Source organism: Branchiostoma belcheri, unplaced genomic scaffold, assembly GCF_001625305.1.
Source record: "Branchiostoma belcheri isolate BF01 breed outbred unplaced genomic scaffold, Haploidv18h27 scaffold97, whole genome shotgun sequence".
NCBI classification, from domain to species: Eukaryota; Metazoa; Chordata; class Leptocardii; order Amphioxiformes; family Branchiostomatidae; genus Branchiostoma; species Branchiostoma belcheri.
Genome location: NW_017804653.1, coordinates 813,058 through 835,951, shown reverse-complemented (window position 1 = coordinate 835,951; position 22,894 = coordinate 813,058). Strand labels below are relative to the sequence as shown.

At 42.9% G+C, this 22,894-nt stretch overlaps 2 protein-coding genes across 2 annotated transcripts in view; one reads left to right on the top strand and one right to left on the bottom strand.

Moving 5' to 3' along the window:
* The first annotated feature begins 394 nt into the window (after positions 1-394).
* Positions 395-21,138, top strand: LOC109461884. The gene is made up of 5 exons (XM_019758354.1): positions 395-529; positions 17,496-17,628; positions 17,835-17,980; positions 18,217-18,385; positions 18,799-21,138. Exons 2-5 carry the CDS (start codon positions 17,502-17,504, stop codon positions 20,445-20,447), a joined length of 2,091 nt encoding a protein of 696 aa, XP_019613913.1. The 5' UTR covers positions 395-529; positions 17,496-17,501; the 3' UTR covers positions 20,448-21,138.
* A 423-nt stretch (positions 21,139-21,561) lies between these two features.
* Positions 21,562-22,894, bottom strand: part of LOC109461850 (NXPE family member 3-like) — a 4,326-nt gene continuing 2,993 nt past the window's right edge. Inside the window, exons 4-6 of the mRNA XM_019758320.1 lie at positions 22,398-22,809; positions 22,228-22,302; positions 21,562-22,092 (exon numbers count right to left, since the gene is read on the bottom strand). Of these exons, the coding sequence (XP_019613879.1) occupies positions 21,572-22,092; positions 22,228-22,302; positions 22,398-22,809 (1,008 nt within the window). The 3' untranslated portion in view covers positions 21,562-21,571. The remainder of the gene's footprint in view (positions 22,093-22,227; positions 22,303-22,397; positions 22,810-22,894) is intronic.

The window sequence follows — 22,894 nt, the reverse complement described above, 5'->3', positions numbered from 1 at the left end:
TTGTACTGATCTATTCTGCTACAATTATAGTTAGATCCTGTACATCTAACCTTTTTCATCGTAATTGTACGTAGGTTTCACTTCAGACATGTGGATGACAGATCTTTGTGCCAACCACTGTTGGCACAAACGCTAGTGCACCACCAAAGCCGAGACCGGCATATCGCCAAAGCCAACAAGGCCAACGCCGTACTAATGTCCTCTACGTTTTCACCTAGGCCACCAAGGTGATAAGAATACACTTCAAAAATTTTAAGTAGAAACACTAGACTAAACACGTGTCACCCTGCGTTCCCGGTATCTCAGGCCTCATCAGGTCGAATACTACTACTGTGTGACGCGACCTATGGGGTCTTGCCAGGAAAGTCATCTCGGTCCCAGAGTCCCATGCGGCTGTGCTGCGAATTTGCTGGTGTCGTCTGCGCGGAGCGTCATTTCTTCTCCCGCCAATTTCTCGCGAAGCTTATCTCAGCAGGACGGCTGGCTCAGCGTACGCCGACCGGGTACAGAACGTCACAAGTACTGAAAGGTGGGTGATAAGAACCTTTAAGTCCTTCTCTGTCAACTTGGCAGGCTAAATACGAAGTTTCAAGACCTCCGGGCCAGTATGGTATAGCGAGAGTGCACAAAGCATAGGTAGAGGTACCAAGCTAAGAAACGTATGATGAGGAAGAGTGTTATGATTTGGTAGGCATTATATTCTGTACAGTGTGTTCTGACAAGAGATGCTTGTTTAGAAGAGCCAAAACTGAGGGAAAAGTTTGTTTTGCTGGTAGCACACCTCACTACAGCATGCAGAGGTTGAACTGAAGTCGCTATTTGAGTTATAAATCGTTTGAGAGCACCTAAAGTTCTAAACATCCCTCTGCGCCACTTTAATTGTGTCCGTACCAGTCTACGGGATCCCCCTGAATATATATGGCTGTAACTTATTCGGCTAATTGGTCCTGTCCTACCTTAGACCCAGATGTGCCCTTTGCCAATTACGACAACGGTAGTGCAGAGATCATCGGCGAATGAGGAGTGCTCTGTGGGTCTTTTTAAACGGCGTATTTAGTGTAATGGTAGCCAGACTGTGATAGCAGAAACACCACAGGTGTGACGCGGCTTAGTCCTGCCACGCGTCCGCTACTGGTCCAAATAGATGGTACGATATGCTATGGCATTGCTGCACATACTAGTACTAGTACATGTACTAGTACTAGTGCTCTCCAAGCAGAGGTTGGTGGGGAAGATTTTGACCTTTCTATCATATGCCCAATTTTTTGGTGGGGGTAGACAGAAAATGGGGCATATAATAAAAAGGTCAAAATCTTCCCCACCAACCTCTGCTTGGAGAGTACTAGTACTTATTATGTGCCAGGTATCACTGTAGCATGTGTGCAAATATGCATCTATTGAGATCATTCTTATATCCTCTTCTAAACTATAGTAGGTGCAATAAGCGTGTAACACCATATGAATATAGATATAATTATTTCCTGGTCCATAGCATATATAGATTTCTTACATTTTGAAGTGTTTCTTAACGATAATTGTCCCTATACCGTGCCTTACATTGAATTTTGGTGCGTTGTTAGGCGCAATGTGGCAGCGACATATTTATAAACGTAAGCATATTTTATCCATTGTCTAGATGTGGTGTTAGGTCATTTTTTTTCTATTTTGACCGCTACCACCATAGCTGATACATCAACGAAGAGGCGTCCTGATATACTTCCACGGTCGTCACCTCTGTTTATCAATATTTACGTCTCAGATTTTTTACTAGATTCCCCCTGAGAGACACGTTTATTTCCTTTTCCCTTTCCCCTACCAAGACGAAACGAGCTCGAAAGTTCTCCCACTTAAAAGTAGAAGTGTCGGCTTGTTATCAGGAACATGTGCCGCCGGGCAAAGGTTGAAGTGGCAGTGGACTAAGAAGAGGAAAGGGATGTTTATATGCATGTTGCACTCGCGTGTCAGCCCGTTGATGGTTTGGCCGTAATATATGATTGTTGACACTGCGCGGTGGATACAGGAATGTGGTAACGACTCTCTGGCATCGGGATATGCCAAGTATTGTTTGATGTCCGTGGTTTAATGATGACCGCATTGGGATAGCAAGTTCTTCTGTATTTGTACAAGAAGTTATCATTAGACAATATCTAGGTCATTTTGTTTAACGTCTTATGAGTAGGTCAAAATAGTTTGAAAATAAATTCCTTGGTGCTCACGCAATGTTTATAAAAGAAATAACATTAAATCTGCAAGATAAGATATAAAGTTGAAGTTCCACACAATGTCCTTTCAAGAATTTTAGTCAAAGACATCAGATTCACGACTCAGATTTGTTCAAAGTTCTACATTATTCAAATGCCAAAATTGTAATACCCGTCAGCTTCTTATAGTTGCTGGTGTTATGGCTGACTTAACTACTTTTTTCACTTTTGTAATGCATTGATCTAGCATAGAAAATATCATTCTATGCGAGTTTGATTTTCAGATCTAACTTTCTGATGATAATAGCACAGGGTTATAATATCTATGGGAGAGAGTGAGAGTGAGTGATAATATCTATATTTATTCCAAACCTCTATGTACTATTCCAAAGTTCTATTTGAAAGCTCTATGTATTCTAAAGTTCTATCTAAAAGTTCTATGTATTCCAAAGTTTTATTTAAAGGTTCTATGTGTTCCATACTTCTATTTAAAAGCCCTATCTGTTCCAAAGTTCACCGGCCCTTACATATATCAACTCACGTCCACACACACAGCTCAAACATGCCTGGCGCAGTGACCTAGCACTGTTTACATGGACGGTGAGATGTTTTTGGTCAAACTGAAGATGGCAAGGCGCCGGGCATGTTGCTTGTCTGTCAACAGCTCCCGGCCACTGACGGCCAGACCACACTTCTTGGCGTACGTTTAAGTATCCATGGATGATATTTTGGACAGGTTTCATTGTTTCATTTAAAAAAACTGTGGCCTTTTACTAAAAAAAAGTTGTGACATCTGACACTTATTACCCTTTTTTCAATATTGACCTAAGGAAAAATCTGTTCTTGTACACCAAATCTTCGAACTTCTTCAGAAATACTGACCCACTAACTTCTGTCACGTGACGTGTTCTAGCCAACTGACCAAGTAAACTGGGTAATATATTGCATAAAGGACATCACATTTTCAACCCATTGCAGGTACATCTACGAGTACATGTATATTAGGATCCCTTCTATTAAAACACATTAATAGTTGGAATCTTGCGCGCGTGCGGCACGCGAAGAAAACTAAAACTTCCGGATGCGTTACAAGAATATCAGTTCTCCATACGAAGCAACTTAAAAGGTTGAAAGACTCGTGTTTTTATAGGTGTTTCGAGTGAAAAGCGGTCCACTGATTAACAGAAAGGTCGGAACTCTGACACACGCTGACAAGGCGATATCCGAGGGGGTTATTTTGATACTTTTGACCCAAACACGTGGCAGAGAGAGACTATCATACCCTCCAGGCAAACTGTTGTCCACCATGTGTTTCAGAATCCAACTCACCGTTCAACCACCCGTGAAGAATGTACGACACGTTTTCTGGGACTACTGGGTTTAATTTGTCTCAATTACAGCATACTTCTTCCACCCAATTACGTAGGGAATCAGCTAGCAGTGCATGTATGTGTGATATACCTTACATATTAGTCAGTGGATATTTGCTCTCAGGAGTTGATGGTTTGGAAATGTGTCTTGACACGTTTTCAGGGACAACTGGGTTTGATTTGTCTCAATTATAGCATTCTTCTCTGAACCAATTTATGTAGGGGTGTAGATAGTACAGCTTCGTCAGTGAGGGTTTGCTCTTAAGAGATAATGGTTTAAGAATCATTCGCCTTAAGGCCTTCAGGGAACATCGTCTTTAACGGTCTCCTTTTAATCTTTGTGTTTTTGCTTGCATGTTTACTTAAAAGTTGTTGTAAAGTACATGATGCTGTCCAGCTTCAATTTTAGTAGAGTGCTACTTTAGATGCGATTTAAGGTCTTGAAGAGAACGCGTTTAATTTCTTTCATCTTGTACATTTCTTACACATCCCATCACGTTCACTTACTGGAAATGTAACTTTCTGTCTGGTAACAATTTAGACCCAAAGCCTCCCAAGATGATCACCAAGTAACAGTTCTTCTCCGAGACCATTTAAAGTAATTATTTGTCCATAATTGAGGGCGGTGTTCTATTCCCCGCCTTATGAATAACTCCAAGACGTCTGGAAGGAAAATGAGGGAGAACACAGGTCTTAAAGTAACAGTTAATGACTCAGCATGGGACAGTGGGAGAGTAACCTATGAAGGTCATACTATACACACCGGATATTGGGCGCTTTCATGGCCGTCTGTGTTTCTGTGTCCGTCACAGTGTTCTAATATATATTTTTGGACATATCTTTGGAGACTAGATGTCGTATACAGTATTTGCTTTCAATTTAAAAGAATGTAATACAGCACCATGACTCTTCACATGTATAAACACAATCCAAAGCCTTTAGGTATGATAATCTTTATTTGCTTGTTGTTACCAATGAGCCATGGCAAAATATAAACAGACACAGTGATTAAATCTAATGTGATTTCCACAAATAACAACTGAATCACAAAAACAATCCGACATGAGTACATACATAAACAACATAAGGACAGAACCAAGGTGATCAATGTGTGTTTGTAATGTTCTTTGTCCTCAGATATCCTGTCTGCTGTAATTGCTTGTTATCTATGAGTGATATACAAGGTGGCCTGCACAGTGTAAGCGCATAGAATAGTGATCATTAGTGGTCCTCATATATATACAGGGTTCGATTAGACATAATGGCATGTATTGTTAACGGATAAGTAGGCATCAACAAGCTACTTCCCGTGTGTTTCTCATAGTAGACATCGGCTATAGCTAATCTAAACCTATGCCAATCCTATATGCAAGCTGCTTTCGGCTTCACAATACAAGACTGTTATTATGTCATTTTACACGTTAACCAGTCTATCTGGACAAATAGCTGTTCTCATGAGTAAGCAAAACAGAACTGCCTTGTCTCAAGGATGCTATTTGACAGGTCATCTCCGCACCTCCGCCGTGTGAACACGCGTGTACAGACCACTCACACATGGACAGTGTCTTACAACACAGCAACATGCAAAACACAAAACAACCCGAGATCTTAACCAGACCCAATAGTCTAGTCTTACTTTTAAAGCTATTATGTATCTGGGGTACGTATATGAATGTTACTCATCCAGGAATACAATACTTACAAATCTTGGCCTGGTTAATGCACTGGAATAAGGCAGGGTTGCATTGTCTCTGGGTTGGTCTTAATGTGAGCAAACTAAAGAGATAGAAGTCATTGATGCAACGGCAAATTTCGCTGAATTACACGTGTACTCTGTATACGTTGCTATAGTCTACACCAAATTTCACTGCTGGCTGACAAAAAGTGTAGGAAATGGTCCATAGGCGGTTGTGCACTCTTGCAGCTATAGCCAGCCAACTCCTATGGTAAAATACTGATCCTCCTATTTCGACACTCAGACAAGAGTGCTTAGTAGGAGTTGGAGAATTATAGTATTCCAGCATCCCACACATGCACCATACCAGGCTCTCTGTCGACCTCGCAAAGGTGAACCACAGACGGTATATATTTTATGTGCTGGTGATTACGACATTTTGGCACTCCGGACTGAGAGTGTCCGCAGAACCAGACAGGCCGGCGGGTGACGCGGGAAAACCTGCCAAGTCAGAAAGACACAGACACTGCCAAAGGAAGGAGACGACTCATTTGCTCCTAGTTATTTCCAGACGCTACAAACCCAAACTGGCTCGAGCAAGACAAGCACCGAGTTTTTCTGATCCACCCCCAATTCAAAACAAATCATGCCATCAGCCAGTCTTCAAACATGCAAAACACACAGAATGATCTAACTTGTCTTTGAACAACAAGGGACAAACATGAAAACTTTACAGTTGTTTCTAAATTTGACTTCGTCGAAAACTATGGCACACCCACAAAAAGACCATATAGCTCTGTTCACAACTGGCAAAAACAGATTTCGTAACTTTTTACTTTGTTTTCTCCCATTTAAACGCTTCAGAGCCTATAGAAAGACGTTGCAGAGGAGCCTATATCTACTCCATTATCTGCCTTCCTTTAAGCGCTCGTAAATCTGCAGTAAAACGTGCGGAAAGACTCCCTACTACCCACCTACCCCGTCCTTTGCCCTGACCCGGCCGTTACAGGGACCAGGTAGACATATAGTCTAGTGTGCTGTAACTGTCTCCTTATTGTTCTAATTTCCGGGCTGACAGAAAGACGTTAAACCCGACCAAACCATTTAAACGGGGTGACAATCCCTTTAACCTCCCGCATGTTGACTTCATTTTCTGCCGCCTGACGTGTCGCGGACGATGTCAATCTTTTCAGAGCTCTAAACACTGGCTGTAGCAACGTTAACAAGACCTATCCGCAAAACAGGATTTGGCACACAATAAATAGCAATCAACCAATGAACTCAAGTGATGTTCCGTTTTCTTAATTCTCTACGTAACAGGGAAGTAAAAAAGTGGTGCAATTGCAACCACAACGGCTTTTGAAAATTAACGCACTGAAATAGGACATGTATACATTGTGAACATAAGTTCTACGTTATTTGTTTTATGTAAATATGATTGAATTGTTTTATTTCTTGTCATGAAATTTGTATGTACCCAGGGACATCTGAAAAACATGTCACAGATCTACTGGTAAAATAAATAAATAAAATGAAGTTAATTGTTGGTCTGGCCCAAAATGACAGTTAGTTTATAGCGATTATGGACATGTCACTGACCACAGATAAGAACGTGACAAAAAGTAGCGGTAACCGCTTTGAGCTAAGCTGTGTTTTCCCCTATCAACCCAACCCATTAGTGCCTGATGACACCCATGCACCGGGTACATTAATCAACGGATTCTATCACTGACTTCTATGCTTACCGTTTTGCATGGGCGATATGGGGGGGGGGGAGGTTGTTGCACAAGGAAATGTGGTTAAATCTTAACAGACTGGCTAGATGTTTAAAGGCAAAACGTTTCTTCCAACACAAAAGGTCAATGTTCTCACCAAGGATATACCTCAGTTTTACCTTTAATCATATGTATGAACTACCAACACAGATGAACTTTCATGCTAAACTGGCCAGAGTTTATATAGAAAGGCCAAGCAAATGTTATCAACACTGGACAACACAATTGTGGTGGACAGAAACTTAATGTATCCATCTATCTTTATTGCATATTCATGCCCATGGGGCTAAATAGATACTCATGATGTTATATGTATATGAATACATGAACGTCTAGCATAAAGGAAAACATAGTAATAGGATACAAGAATAGCTGAAATGTCTTAGGTACTAATATGGACAATACGTGAGTTGTAGAAACTTCTCCCATAAGTCAAGTCGAATAGGCTTTTCCTTAAATCAAGTCCACTCAGGCTGGCTGTTTTGATGCAGGCTGTGGAGTGGCTTATTAGAATGCCTGAAGCGAAAATTCTTGTCTCGAACATCATAAATGACATCATAAATAGAACCAGCTTCTCACGAGTTTTATCTTTCCTCATGACGTCACCAAGGCCCCCTAGCTCTATCTGTCACTGCCTAATATAAATATAAGATCGTTGTGATGATGTTAAATTGAATATCGCATGTTTTTGACGGACAGTGCAGTGGCCAGACTGGTCAGTTAGAATCTAAACATTTGCTGGTGGTCCAAAATACGCTGTTTACAGAAAGGAACGGTGGAGAGATAGGGGGATGGTCTGATGGATGACCTGTGACCTGATTCTGTACACAAATGTCGCAACTGTCACACTGGACTCACCCGTACAGAAAAATGTCAAAATGTGCTCAAAAAAAGATGACATGATTTAATTCTATTTGTAATTTTTCCAACGAACCTCCGGAATATTCTTCATGTGTGCGTGCGTGTAGTTGTATATTCAATTACATTGAAAGAAAACTAATGGAGGAAGCATAATATTAAAAGTTAACGTTTGTTCTGTGAACTACATGTACACAACAAAAATAGCACAGGCTGTTCAGTTCTTTCCGGTCAACATACATATAATCGCTAGGCACTTAGTCTTTACTTTATCAATGTAGTGGGTGGTTTGTTTTTGCCTATAAACGTTAATTTCCAACCATCGTAGGCCACACTTTTTTCACACGCCAGTTTTAGAGAGAGCAAAGTTTACATGACCATGACCCTTGACCTGGACAATGCTGACTTTTAATGGCTGACCTTCATCAACCTTCCGCCATCTTGAATTTAGTCGTCAAAAGTCATTTCCCTTCCATGATACCATGTTTGAACCTAGTACACCAAACTTTTATTGTTCATGTACAATAGATTTGTAAGTTTATATGGAAAAACATCTACTGTAAAACTGTATTTCTTTTTGCTAGAACTTTATTTCCTTGAACACTAGGAAGCAAGGTCGAAGGTCAGTGAAAATGGCCCGTTACATTCAAGCTTTACGGGGACCACTGTAAAATTTCACCTGCATTAACGTCTTTAGGTCCAACATAAACCTTAAAGGTGAATTAAAGGAAGCAGGTCCCGACCGTTAAACGTTAATGACTTCCTTGAGGCTTTGGGAGTTCTCTGGACTTCATTACAAGCCTTCAAGTTTATTTGTCTCCATTTTTGTGTGGTAGGCCAGTGTAAGGAAACCCTTACATATCCAATACAAACTGCCCAAAATTGACGTATTACGCATACCAATATTACAAATCGACCCAATACTGTTAGAAAACAATGTTATGAGCAGTGAATTGAATTTACACCATAGATAGAAGAAATAATCATTTTCAAGATAACACAGATAATGTGAAAGCTCACAGACGAAGTTATCTGATGTGTAGACCTAACCTCACATGGTAACAATCAGACAAAGTAATGGAAACATGCAATGATTGATGAGACAAGGTGACTAGACTACATACGTCTTGTGTATAGACTCTGCTACATGTACAACACTTCAGCTTGTTGTAATAGAGGACATTTCTCCTATTACATTTCTTTGAAGTACGCTTGCTGATCTTGTTACCAAAAGAATTTGCTATAATGCACCTTCTTGCAGCCAGATAGGAGTATCTTTTCTATTACTAGGTTTGTATAGGGTGAAGACGTCAGGGTGGTATCTTACGATAATACGACATTCCATGGAGACCGATTCCCTCCTTTGAATGAAAACATATAAGTGCTGAATCAACGTATTCAAGACAGTGTATTTACTTATACCTTTTCCAAGAAAACTATGCTATGGTCATGCCGTGGTCATGATTTTTCAAATTAAAGGTAGATAGCTATTTGGCTTGGGGAAACGTGCTGTAGGTTTCGTCCCCTAGCAGCTATTTTGGAACTGCAGGGGCCGATTTTGTTTGATACTTTTTTCAGTCTACCACGTGAAGGCTGTCTTAACATTTTAGTAACAGACATACAGTAATTGAATGCCCCATTTTGGCGTCTGGAGGGGTGCTGTTACATGTAGATGTTAGGAAACGTATCTAGTAATCTTAAGATAAGAACACACTAAGCCGTTCCCATAACGGTAAGGTCACTCATGTACAACACAAGACGGCATGTTAAGATTGTTTTGAAGGTGAGTCTGTGGTATTACATGTATTTGTGTTAAAGACGGCGGGTTGTCTGGTGTGTACGGCTGAAGACAGGAAGGCCGACAGCGCAGACGTTTCGTTTATTTTCCAAAGTAGGAAAAACAAAAATGTTGAGGAAAGCCCCTGGCCAGTGGCACACTACTGCGCGTCTGTGTAACCTCATGTGTATGATTATCAAGGCATAACGCACACTGACCAATGGCAAAAGTAAGCAAGGCCATATTGATTTGGATATATGGATGACATCTTCTGGGAACCCCAAAACTGATTCGAACGCGCGAAGAGAAAATGCTTGGCAAAAAAAAGTTACTTTTTTTACTAATAGCTCTAGTTCCAGTCTGCCCCTCTGATCACATCACTATAGGAATATGACTTTCCCGACTTTGATGTATTAAAATTCTTAGTAGAGTGGCGTATACGACTAATAGGCAACCTCGCCGACCAACTCCCAACCTCTTGTGACCCTGCTCACGACTAACTCCCAACCATGGTCTGGAGAAGGTCGGTAGGCAACGGTTGGCTAACAAGTGTGACAGGGTCTTAATGGTGTTTGACTCCCCATCGTACGTTCTAACCGACAGTTTGATTTGTCAAAATTCATAGTGCAGTCGAAGTTATATATAGGCCACCTCGCCGACCAACTCCCAACCTCTGATGACCTTGCTCACGACTACCTCCCAACCATGGTCTGGGGAGGGCTAAGGTTGGCTAACAAGTGTGACAGGGTCTTAACGGTGTTTGACTCCCCAAGCGTACAGTCTTTACCACACAGCTGTTTCCCGTAAAGGGTTGAGTACCAGAGGTGGCCAAGGTTGAGGTGCGGTGATGGCACAACGAGTGATAAGGCCTGACGGGTAGCCACAACTGTTTGTGCACCTTTGTCTCATGTCCTATAACCAACACCAAATAGGACCCCGTCTTCAGCCGTTTATTTGTCTGGGGAATCGAGATGACCTCGGATTAAGCACTGTCTTCACCTCTCCTGCAGTAATTGTTTGTCTTTTTCTATCAGTCCTTTTTCTTCTATATGGTACTTCTTAGTATTGTAGGCCATGTTTTGGCTGGACCCTCTAGGCATCAATGTTTCCTACTTCATACACATAGTGATACACATATAAATACATTCTCGTTTCTAATGAGCTTAGACAAACCTCTGATCCTAAAACATGTCTGTTCTTACCTTTTCACCACCATAGAGACGCGAGGAGAAGTAGAATTTACTTAATAGAGTATAGTGCCAGTGATAGCTTGATCATGTATATGTATCCATAAACATACAAGCTATTATTTTGTTGTGATCTGTACGTAACGATGTGGGTATGAATGTAAAACTGAGGTCTTCATCCATTGATATATATGTAATTTTAACCATCGCAAAATGAAAGAATATGTCTCAAATTAGTAGCATTTGGAATTCAACACACACTTTGGCACCAAATTCAACTTGCGAGTCGCCATGTTCATGTAAACTAATGACAACGGTACGGAATGGCAAAGTGCTTCAATGTGTCCTCACACTATATCCACTTGCAACTTGATGCGATGAATAGACGACCTTGTGTTGAAATATCGTCCTGACCCAACCTTAGATGCGATGAAGGTTTGTTATTGTAGTAAATCTTCAAAGAGAAAAACAAGCCTTAGTCGTACAATAAATCCTACCTGTCTGGAACAAGGCCAGTGTGGGCCTGGGCAGTGTTCTGTGGTGTTAGAGTTTATTACTTGTTGTGGAGAGAAGGGACCTTTTTAGAGCAGCTGTTGAGTTTCCGTAATCTCCAAACAGATTCTAGGGTGGCGAAAGACAGTATCAAATTGGCTAGGCAGTATCCATTGGCCAGTGAGGGTCCATACGCCAACCAAGTATTACTGCCTGGCCAATTTGATACTGCCTTTTGCCACCCTAGGATCTTGGAGATTAGAGTTTCCGCTCTTGTGAATAGAAGGGATGGCAAGAGACGAACAAGCCGGTGGGTTTTATTCTGACGACATGAAAAACAGATATTGTCATGATATGTAGGGATTTTGAAGAACAAAAACATTTTGAACTTTCAATCAATCTTCGCAATCAATAATCACATATTTGTAAATATTTGAAGAAATGGGGGAATGATTGAATGACAATCAGGAAACCTAATAATAAGAAGAGACAGAAAGAGAAAAACAGATCATGATTTCGGAAATAGAATATTTGATTTATCTATAGGAATCAAGTCTTTTGTATACGCAACTTGCTATTCTTCTATATCTAAAGCAACGAAGCATGAAGACGCGTATGTTGTACAGATGCCAATACCTTGTTCCTCGGTGTAACATACACTTGTAATGACAGGCGATTAGCAGCATTGTTACACATGTAGACCACGACCTTCTTCATGTCAAGTGTTGGGTGTCCGATATGAGGAAGTTGGCGACAGGGGACGTTTAAAGACGTCTTGGAATTTCTTCGGTCGTTGCTTTCTTGTATTTCTGAAATGTCTTCCAAGGAAGTGAGACTAGTGACCTTGGCGCTAACGATTTGAAGACGTTCCGTGCCAATGGAAACACTGCTTATTTGTAAAGGCTATATTTATACACTTATAATGTGTCCCCTGGCATACTTACACTATATACCACAGCTGATGAACCACATTTAACCGACTCTTACCACCTGTTTATACATCTGAATCTTTGAAACACCGACTAAAAGAAAATAGCTTACTAGATTATACAACACAGAGCACTTGAGGCCATTTTAAACTTGATTTTCTTTATGGAACATTTTGGGAGAGGTCCCTTGGTGACACAGAAATTGTGATTTTTTGTTTTCAAGGCATATGTTACCCTATGCAATGTTATTTGTAATTGTAGAAAATATCACTTGCCATTTTTATCACACTCACGTAATGCTTAAAAATGGCAGTTAGCATCATCACTAGGTAGCTTTAGACATTTCAAGGTCAAGGATTTTATAGTTTGACCTTGAAACTCCCTTAAAACTCCACGGTGGCATATGGGCCCAATGTTCTGCCAATTTGTCGAGTTGACCGTCGCAGTTTGTTTGAGTAAGTTCGCGTGAGAAGCCCGCCGCGCTAGGCTATACAAACACACGCTTCCCCCACACCTACAGGCACGGGCCACGGGCACAGTAGGTATCAACAACGACAGACGGTCTAGGTGACTGGTTAGACACACAGCTACCGTTTCTTCTCTCTTCTCTCTCTCTCTCTCTCTGTCTCTCTCTCTGTCTCTCTCTCTCTCTGTATCTCTGTCTGTCTGTCTGTCTGTCTGTCTGTCTGTCTGTCTCTCTCTCTATCTGTCTCTCTCTTTCTCTCTCTCTCTGTCTGTCTCTCTCTTTCTCTCTCTCTCTGTCTGTCTCTCTCTGTCTCCGTCTCTCTCTTTCCCTCTCTCCCTTATTCCCAGAAAAGGTACACCATTGCTTACGCGGTACTGTGGAGTATCGGGTTACCAGCGAATTAGCCCCCTCAAACGACACATTAGATGGAGAAGTTTCAATATAAAACATCAGCGGGAGTTCCACCCAGGTCATGTGCGCCTAGCTGGGGTTCCTTCTCTGTGTCATTCTGTAGAGGATAAAACTGCTGTCTGACACTCGGAGCTAGACCTAGGCTCTGGAACTACAAACAATGTATTTTCATTGTATTAACATGGGCAACGACAAGTACTAGAAGTTCCCAAGATGGAGGTTGAAATCCTTCAATGTAAGATGTGATACTCGTACAGTATATACATGTATTGCCCTGCGTTGGAACTAAAGACAGGCAAGTTGAGAAAGGTGGGTGAAAGACAGACTGTTCCTTGCCTTGTAGCCCTAATGTCTTCTTATTTGTGCCTTAACTTTTCCCTCAGCAAGAACATCTTGTATTGAGTCTGTACGAATGCACAATTGTATATTGTGTAACATGCCAAACACAGTGGGACCGACTGCAGTCTTCCACAGAGTTTATGATAAAAAGATTCTTTCGATGGTTCAAGATATATAAAGTCTAAGCGGAAGTTTGGTTGAAATGTTAGCGTTGTCAAGTTCAAGACATTCAGATACTCTGAAAATATAGCTCTCTTTTCTTTTCTGCTTGTTTAATTCTGTAGAAACGTGATAAAGCTTTAAGGATCATCTGTAAGGTGATAAAAATATGACTGAAACCAACTAGAACAGGCGGGATCCTAAATTCCCTCTCCAGCCCAGGGAACGCGAAAAGTGATTGACACCTGTGACAGACGTTAGTACCGTTTCCTTGCCGCCATGCTGTTCTGCCATAGCATGACGACACGGTTCCTTAACCCTTATTTCCCGTGTGAGGGGGTTCAGAGTCGAGCTTAGCCTTAACTTTGGCCTTCTCGTGTAATTTTAATCCATTCTTTACGCAATCTTGGACAAAAATGCGGTTTGCTGCGCACAGCGGTCGTTGCTCTTACTTTGGGAAAGAGTTTCGGAGTCCCAGCTCCAAAACTACCTGAAACAAGATAGGTATCTAAGGAGACCAAGTTCTGGCGGGAAAACCTGCCCGCTGTGACAACATGCTATAGTCTGATATGCTTGTCAATCAAATGAACAGGTGGAAAATAATTCAAGGGTGCGGCAGGGGAAGCTTTTTAACGCCATCTGAGGTTGGTGACTGCAGGTTCTGGGTTCGAATCCCTGGGAGTATCAGTGTTGTGTCATTGGGAAATGCGCTTAACACCTATTTCCTCGGTTAACTCTAAAGCTTGGGTTAGGGACGTCCTCTTGGATAGGTCTTAAAATGTAGGTCCCTCGTTTAAAGAGAAGTAATTCAGGCATAGAACTACATATAAGCACATATAGGCACGTGTTCTCCCAACTGTTCTGAACATGCCACCCCCTCCTCTCCCTCGGCCACCGCACTAGGACACTTGCCAAGGCGCTGTATATTACATCGTTAACCGGCTTGACCTGCGTATTGTCGCGACAGGAAGCTAATATGTCACGCTTTTATTACTAATGCTCTCTTTTGGGGACCTTTTGGTCCCTATCTTTAATTGCCGGAACGGTATTTTGTGGACTAAGCTGCCAAGATCTAAGAGCCAAGAAGTTCTGCCCTAGATGTATAGGGGCAATGGAACATGTATTTCATAGGTATGGTGATAGATGTTGGAATTTAAGACGATGTCTCAAACTTTAAGAGGCACGTCTGAAGGACATCGTTTTGTATAACTATAAGTGATTTTATGTACTGATGTCATTTCGGATGGGGACGTAAACGCGTTTTTTTTGTGGAAGCGTCAGACAGCAAACCTCTGCATGTAAAATAACTCAAGAATAGGTAGGGGTGAGCTATGCTTGGCTAGAAAAAAGGGGGGCTGCTCTACCCTATTTTACTAATGGACCACTTCCTGCCCATAGTTGTATAAGCTATTAGATAAGTTGTGAACTTTAGAGACTTTTACGAAGTTCTCACACGGTTCAGTTTCTCTCACAACATGATGATAAACCCGGGCATGCTACCATCTACAAACTTGGCTCCAGCTCAATTTTTTACCGTTACAAGGTACCTAGAGAGTTTTCATATCTACAATACTTTCACCATGCCTTTGAATAAATACTTCACATTTATGGTATCCCCACACCTCCCGAAAATAGTTTCATCAGGTTGATAGAACATGGGATCTAGAATTTTTTTTTATTACACAACCATTAAATACTCAGCAAGATAAGAAAATTCCTAGATCCCCACACCTGTTCCGTGCTCCTCTAACCCAGAGCCCCCGTGTCCCTGTGTGTTTTGGATACTAAACTGTTGTCAGGCCGACACCCTTGTGTTGGCATCACAGGGGCAGACACCCCGGCCTGGCCTGGCAGTGTTCCCGTCCCCTAACTACTGTCTGCCGGTCCCACATGGCCCGCACAGTTAGGACAGGGCCGACAGGACAACTTTATACACTGGTTAACGCACTCACACCATTCAGAAATAGTCGATCAATGAAGCGGATTTTTTTCAACACAGGAGAAGAAAGAAATTTTCCAAATGGGAGTTTATGGTCAATGATTAAGTACGATTTAGTTGACATAGATTGTACAGCATGACTGTATATACCCCCTACTCCTAGCTAAAGAGATATTGGGAGAAAGACATAGTCGGTTAAAGTTGAGATTTTCACAAAAAGAATTACTATTATTACATTATTACAAAAGTACCTACGGGCGATTATGTCAGGTAAACATTACATATACAGCTTAACTTAGTAATTCTTGTTCAACGTCATCGTAGTTCTTATGGTACAACTGCAAAATCTTCTTCATCTTTGGGAGACAACTATATAATTTTGGACTGCCTCCCTACTCCAAGACGTGCTGGGAACGTCCAACTTCCCGATTTCGTCGGTTCCAGAAAAATCAATTCTTCACCCACATTCCTTAACAAGGTAACATGTAGATAAAACACCGAAATCACGCCCAGAAATGTGTACAGAGTTGGCTGAAGTTTGGTCCAGTTCTTGTGGTGTAAAGTCGTAATTAAAATAGGGCGAGGCACGTTGGCAGCCGTACAGGGCAGGAGGCTTACTTACTGTGCACAAATCAACTAACAAACTGCCAGACATCGTCTGAGGTGAGTTAGCAATGGCGTATAGGGAAAATCCCTTTAACTTTAATGTTGCCAGCAATCTGTCTCTTTTCAGGCGTTCCAAGTACAAGATGATAGTCTAATTTCTGAGACCATATTGACCATATTGAGTTCGTATTATGAAACCGATACTTAGTCATGGGTAGTCCAAAATGTAGACTAAAATATATTCACACACTGTGATTCGTATAATGATGATATTATACATAATACAAAAAAATCAATGGTCGCTGGAAGTACTATCAGCCCATGTCTCCATAATTCTTTGACTAGAGAGCACTTATTCGGATTGCTTTGTTTTTTGTTGATGGTGGTCTATGTTTTTCTTTGCGCCTTTGTCGGCTTAGCCTAGTAGGGACCTGTTAGCCTCTAACAGGCTTTGGAAGCGTCTGGAAAGAGTAGGCTTCGGGGGTGGCAAACTGTACTCCTTTAGCGGGTCAACAACCCTGGCATGTTATCTGTCTATTTGGATAATTTCTAGTCTTTCCAGACCTTGCAGCCTGGTAGGAACTTTCACCATGTGGTGTTGTTTCGCTTTGACAAGAACGCAACAGACAAGTGCCTCCAATCTCCAATTTGTGCGTCTAAGTCTTACTTTACCATAGCGTCTTGTACAATTATACTGTGGACACTACTAGACACAACAATGTCTTACTTGAACAAATGAGTTGATCTTTAGACTCTTACGACCCGGCGCGCAAGATGACAAATACAATAGCGTGTGGACACAAATATGAACTAATAGATAGCAACACTAGTTTAGATTACTCCTTATATTTTGCCAATTAGGGGGCAATCTGTTTGACTCCCAATATGTTCTCGGAGGATATCATTGAAGCCCTTACTTCTGCACAGTAACTGTCTGTATGAACTAATTGCACTTACTTCAAACAATAGACCGCGTCTTCGCCAATAATGAAAACATAAGTACGGATTTAGTGATTCCTTCACTTGGAATAAAACGTGATGCGAAAACATGACAAAGCAGATTGCTGGGACCATCTGTATATGCATACTACAACATCTGCTATAGGAGTACATAGCATGTATGATATAGCGTGTATTGGGTGCAATTTGATAGATGTATATTGTCGCGTAAGGGTGATGGTATTCTCTTGATAGGTCTGTACTCAGTTATCTCTAAAGTTTATCCCTTTCTTCAGATATAGTTGGCCAATTTGACTTTGTCAATGGGAGTACGTGGAACAAATTATACATTGTTTCTTTTTTAAATTTCAGGTCAAAATGAACTGGTCTTGGCGATTGCTTCGCCTCCTGGCGGCTATGACGGTACTGCAGTTCTCCCGTGCAAAGCCGAACAAGAAGGACGACTTCGTACTGCAGTGTGACGTCAAACCCAAGAACAAAACCGGTGAGCAGTACTTATATCAGTACATGGGGGGAAAACTGTGTGGATAGACTGAATGGGAGACAGTGTGTGAATGAATGAATGAATGAATGAATGAATGAGAGAGAGTGTGTGCGTCTGTGTACTCTTTGTATCAGAATAAAGTTTAACAGTCTACAGATGAACTTCCATGATCATAACCTTGATGAGAAAATGTTTTTATCCCCCAGGGATGGAGCGCGCCATGCGGGACATGCCAAAAGTGCAGCTTGAGCTTCCCCAGAGCGCGCAGGGAAACTATCAGCACATGCAGAAGATGATGGTCAAACATCAGGAAAAACTCATCGAGCAACAGAAGACCCTCAACTTACAGCAGGTGAGATGAGACTGAAAGAACATGAGGCTTAATCAACGCACAGAACCGGTGTGCCACGCCTTAACGCTTAACAGTTATGCTGTACAAACAAACAAACAAACAAACGAACAAACAAGCATCACCACCCCTGATTAATATTATTCATTTTTTTCTCATTCATAACAATTATAAACTCAAGGTCCGTTTACTTCTAACCCATTCCTAACGGTTAAACAAACTCCTGTCATTCCATCCAGGTCCGTCTGGAGGCGCGCCAGAAGAGCATTGACCGCAAACAGTCGGAGCTGGTGCACATGTTGGACCGTATGTACAGCCTGGACGTCTGCCAGACCTGCTTCCAGAACGAGTACTGCGCCACGGACGTGGAGCCGCCCATCTGCCTGCCGTGCACCATCTGTCCGCCAGGTGGGGCTTTTGTACGGTACTATCGTGGAGAGTGAAGGGGGATTCGTTCAAGGTCACTAAGATGGACTTTTGTGATTTAGAGGTTTCTGACTTTTTAAGAGAAAAAGTTTGTCATGTTTGTCATTCATTCATTCTATCCTATTTTAGATGACACCCTTCCATAAAGGTCCCTGAAAATAAGTTGAGGATGACAAAAGAAGAGGAGTATCTTCGTCTCTAGCTAGAGTATCTACAACTGCCCTAAGAAGCGAGAAGAAGTTGTGCTTTTAAATTGTAGTTCATTAATATGTATACTTTTATGACCTGTAAGCGCATAAACGTACAATAAAGGTCTTTCATTCATTCATTATGGCTGTACTGTACGCGGATATTAGTGGATCCAATGATAACTTTCTTCTTTGTTTTTGCCACAGGTTTCATGGCGACGTCGATGTGCTCTCGCACGAAAGACGTTCAGTGCATGGACGTGAACGAGTGCGAGATGAACAGCGCCCCCTGTAACGCTCCGGGGAACTGCATCAACACGGCTGGCGGATACTTCTGTATCAACGAGGTCGGTTCGTGCGGGTCCGGGTACTACCACAACGTGCTGAACATGCAGTGCGAGCCGTGCTCACGGTGCATGGAGGCCAGCCACGTCCTCAAGCCCTGCACGGCTTTTGAAGACGCGGTCTGCTCGCCCTCGCTGATCAAACACGCTACAGATTTTTGGAGGGGACATGTGAAGACGAACGTGGTAGAGGCACGCACCACACGGTCCCCCGTGACCATGGACCCCAGTCGCCTGCCTATTGACGAAATCACCATCCCCACAGACACGTTTTTCGCGGCGGGCGACGGGGATAGGATCATATTCAAGAGGGACGGAATGATCTGGGTGGACTACAACATAGCGATCAAACACACGTGTCCGACATACTTACAGATCAGCGCTAACGTACAGGACAAACTGGTGGGTTCTGCGCGGTTCGAAGCGACGAAGCGCGACCTCTACAGCTCCGCGAGTTTGAGCGGCGCCGCTCTGGTAGAGGCCGGGCAAGAGATGGTCCTCGCACTCAGCAGCCCGTATTGTCCGTCCAGCGTCTCTTATTTCGGGCGGCCGGACATTCCCGACGATCCCGCGCCAAAGCTGACCGAAATCGCGAATCTGGAACTCGCGGGGCCGCTGAGCATCTTGTACGCTTCGTACGACGCCGGCGCTGTCGTGTGGCGGGCCAGGACGCGGCAAAACACGAACGCGGGAAAATACCGAGTGGAGTACGAGCAACCCAGACTGTCGTCTGATGGTTACGTCATCTCGTTGCCAAGGCTGGACGAGGTCCTGTTTCAGGACGAAGGCATCGTGAAGTTCTCTCTGGCTCAGGCGACGTTTTCTGCGGGTGAACCCTGCCGCACGAAAGGGTACACCATCCACGTCAAGCTCATGAAAAACTCCGGCCTGCTTCGCACGATTTCGCGCCAGTTCAAGCGCGGGCAGCCGCACACCGACATCCTGCTTCGCGCGTCGGGCGCCCTGCTTGTCTCCCAGGGCGACAGCCTCATCTTTGACATCGAGACGGACCCGCAGTGCCAGACGAGATACGGGGACAACTCGCCCGTCAGCGCGCTCAACATCATGTGGCTGCCCACGGACTACGCCTGCCTCATGGTGGCCGAACTGCAGCGGGGCGTGCGCTGGTCGGGTGCGGGGACTCGCATCCTCCAGTTCGGGGAGGTCCTCAACACCGAGCCGGACTCCATCAAGGCTTTCAGCAGCGGGTTCCTCCTCTTCCAGAAGGAGGGGCGCGTGAGCCTGACGTACAGTCAGAAGATAGTACACTCCTGCAACTATCTCAAAGTCACGGTGTACTACATCGCCGGGATCCCTCAGAAACACACGCCGGTCATGCAGACCGTGATCGGGAACACGCAGGCCACCTATGAGGGGTTACAGCTCGTCGGGACCTTCAACGTGCAGAAAAACGCCAGGGTTTATCTGCAGCTCACCTGTAGAAAAGGCAGGCTGGACGACCTGGTTACCGGCAGCTTTGGCGCGCTCACTGTCGTCCTTTCTGACCCGTAAAAAAGTTATACTTTGGGAGGAAACTTTTGTAAAAATACTCGTGTCGCTCACACTCCACACAGCCTAGTGACATGATATGGTCTTTTAAGGATGATATAGGGTGGCGCAGTCGAACAGTAACCGACCTCGTCGAACACCAGCCATACTAAACGAGAAAACTTCTGCAAAAAACACTTAGTCCACACTCAACATAGTCTAGTGTTATAAAATGGTCATTTTAGGATGATGAACAATAAGTCCAGGTGAGCCACATCGTGGTTCTTTATACTACGTTATGCAAAGATGCCAGGAATAGGAATTGAGCAGCATTACTTTGGAGAACTATACACTGAGTAGTTAAAGCAGCGTAACTCGAATGGGCCAAGTTTCTCATTTTCTAGGCCTCTTCTTGCAATGGTCTCCTTGACTACCAACAACATACAACATATTTTTGGCTGGTGCAGCCGAACATGCATCAAATAACAAAATTTCTTACTCTAGAAAGGCCAAAGCAGGAATCCACCATATAACATAGATTTTGTTGTTCTAAAGATTACGTAACTTTAAGGTACTAGTTCGCTTGCATGTAAAATCTGCGATTCTTGCTATTTTTTTTCAAAAGACTGGTGCAACAAAGGACACCGTCTTCTTTATAAACAAGATACCTCATTTGTATAATATAAACTATTTTGTCTCCATACTGAAGATTAGTCCATTTTTGTCGTAAGGAGGTATTTCAGTGCCATGAGCTTAATTGGTAATGTACCAAAATCAAACGATATTTAATGAAAAACGCTATGAGATTCATACTATACTATCGCTGAAGAACCTTCTATGTATACTAGAGGGCGCTAGCTTAGTTACATGGCTGTTTGCTATACATGTAACGTAAGAAATAGATTTTATCATTAAAGTAATGGTTTTCGACTCCAACTTAATACCATCATGCCATATAGTAAATCCTGTGATATATCCGATATCATAAATCGTTTTTAAAAATGTGGTTTGAAACGTTTTACCTTTTGAGAAGCAAAACCTGTTTTGATAGCATGAAAACCTGCTTTGTTATGAATTTGGGTTTTGAGATTCTCAGTGTGAACAATTCAGCATGGTTCAAAACAATATTTTTCTGCCTTTGAACCCTGCTAGTTTGGGCATATATGAGAAAGCAGCCTGTTAAGTTGACTGTCCACCATGGTTTGGTCTGGGTGCACGTTGTCTTTTCCCGGCTGGCACACGCTCATGTCCCACGTGTCCAACACAACCACGTCTGGATCCGCCCGGAACATCTCTCGTATCACCTCCGTGATCTGGTAAGCCAGCCAGTCGCTTCCTAGCAGGTAGAACTCCAACTTTCCTCCCTTGTGCTCACGCGTTGTTCCAGTCCTCACGAAAACCCGCGTGCCGGGAGCCCTGCGCTTCAGACGGTGTATGGCGGCCCGTATGGCGTACAGTCTGGACCGGAGCAGTTCTAGCGGCTCTGCCGTAAAGTGGGCCCACAGACTCAGGATTATTACCGTGTTTGGGCCTCCTGGATTGGTGTCCAGCGTTTCAACAACGTAGCGGAAGTCATAGAAGACACACCAAACGCGTCCCTGTACGGGGAAGTGGTGAAACCGGTAGCGAACAGAGATGTTCCATTGGCTGTTGTCTCCTTCCAAACGAGCTGCAGAAACAAAAATGTACAACTCCTTGTGACTATCGGCATGACGACTTACATGCTTCACCCTTGACGATGTTTGGCAGGCGTTTCTTAGAACGAAATAGGCTCAAAAAAGCTATTTAGGAAACATTGACAAACCTATATTGGTCTTCTTGTGGTTCAACGGTACTACCGTCAGCAAACGCTGGCCCCATTGTCTGATGGTGGAGTCACCTAGAGGGAATAGAAATAATCAAATTTGACATCATACCCAATGGACTGTATCTAACATATCCAGAAGCGTAATCATTGGTACTTACGATACGTACCTTGCATGTACACGGTCTTGTTAGCCAGGCACCGCCTGATGTCATTCTGAGTGAACACTCGGACATTGCAGACGGATGACGTCCAGACCTTGCCTGACCAATGTCCCAAAGCTGCAGACTTGTCCCAGGTACACGCTGGAAGGTGTTGAGGTGTGGGAAGTTCTGCTTCAAGAACATGTATGGGTTCCTTGGGGTCTACTTCGAGTTCCTCTTCAAGATATGGCCTGTGTGGCGTGAAAATGAACATATATAGATGACATTTCGTATAGCCCATATTATATTGAGGGTGATACAACATTCTTTGCATATTAGCAAATATACATACACATGCACATTTAAAGTCATGCAAACATTTTAAGTCATGCAAGAAACATGTCCTGATACTTGCATATTCAGCGTTTTTCTTCTTTATCCGTTGCGAGCATCATGCCACGTATGATTAGTTAAGAGGACAAGAATGAAAACTGTCTGCAATAGAATAGACAGAATGCTGTGTT

Excerpts from the sequence above, each read along its gene's own strand:
- LOC109461884 (XM_019758354.1), top strand. The coding sequence starts at position 17,502 with ATGAACTGGTCTTGGCGATTGCTTCGCCTCCTGGCGGCTATGACGGTA. Across the intron at positions 17,981-18,216 it reads AGACCCTCAACTTACAGCAG|GTCCGTCTGGAGGCGCGCCA; the intron begins GTGAGATGAGAC and ends CATTCCATCCAG. Across the intron at positions 18,386-18,798 it reads GTGCACCATCTGTCCGCCAG|GTTTCATGGCGACGTCGATG; the intron begins GTGGGGCTTTTG and ends TTTTTGCCACAG.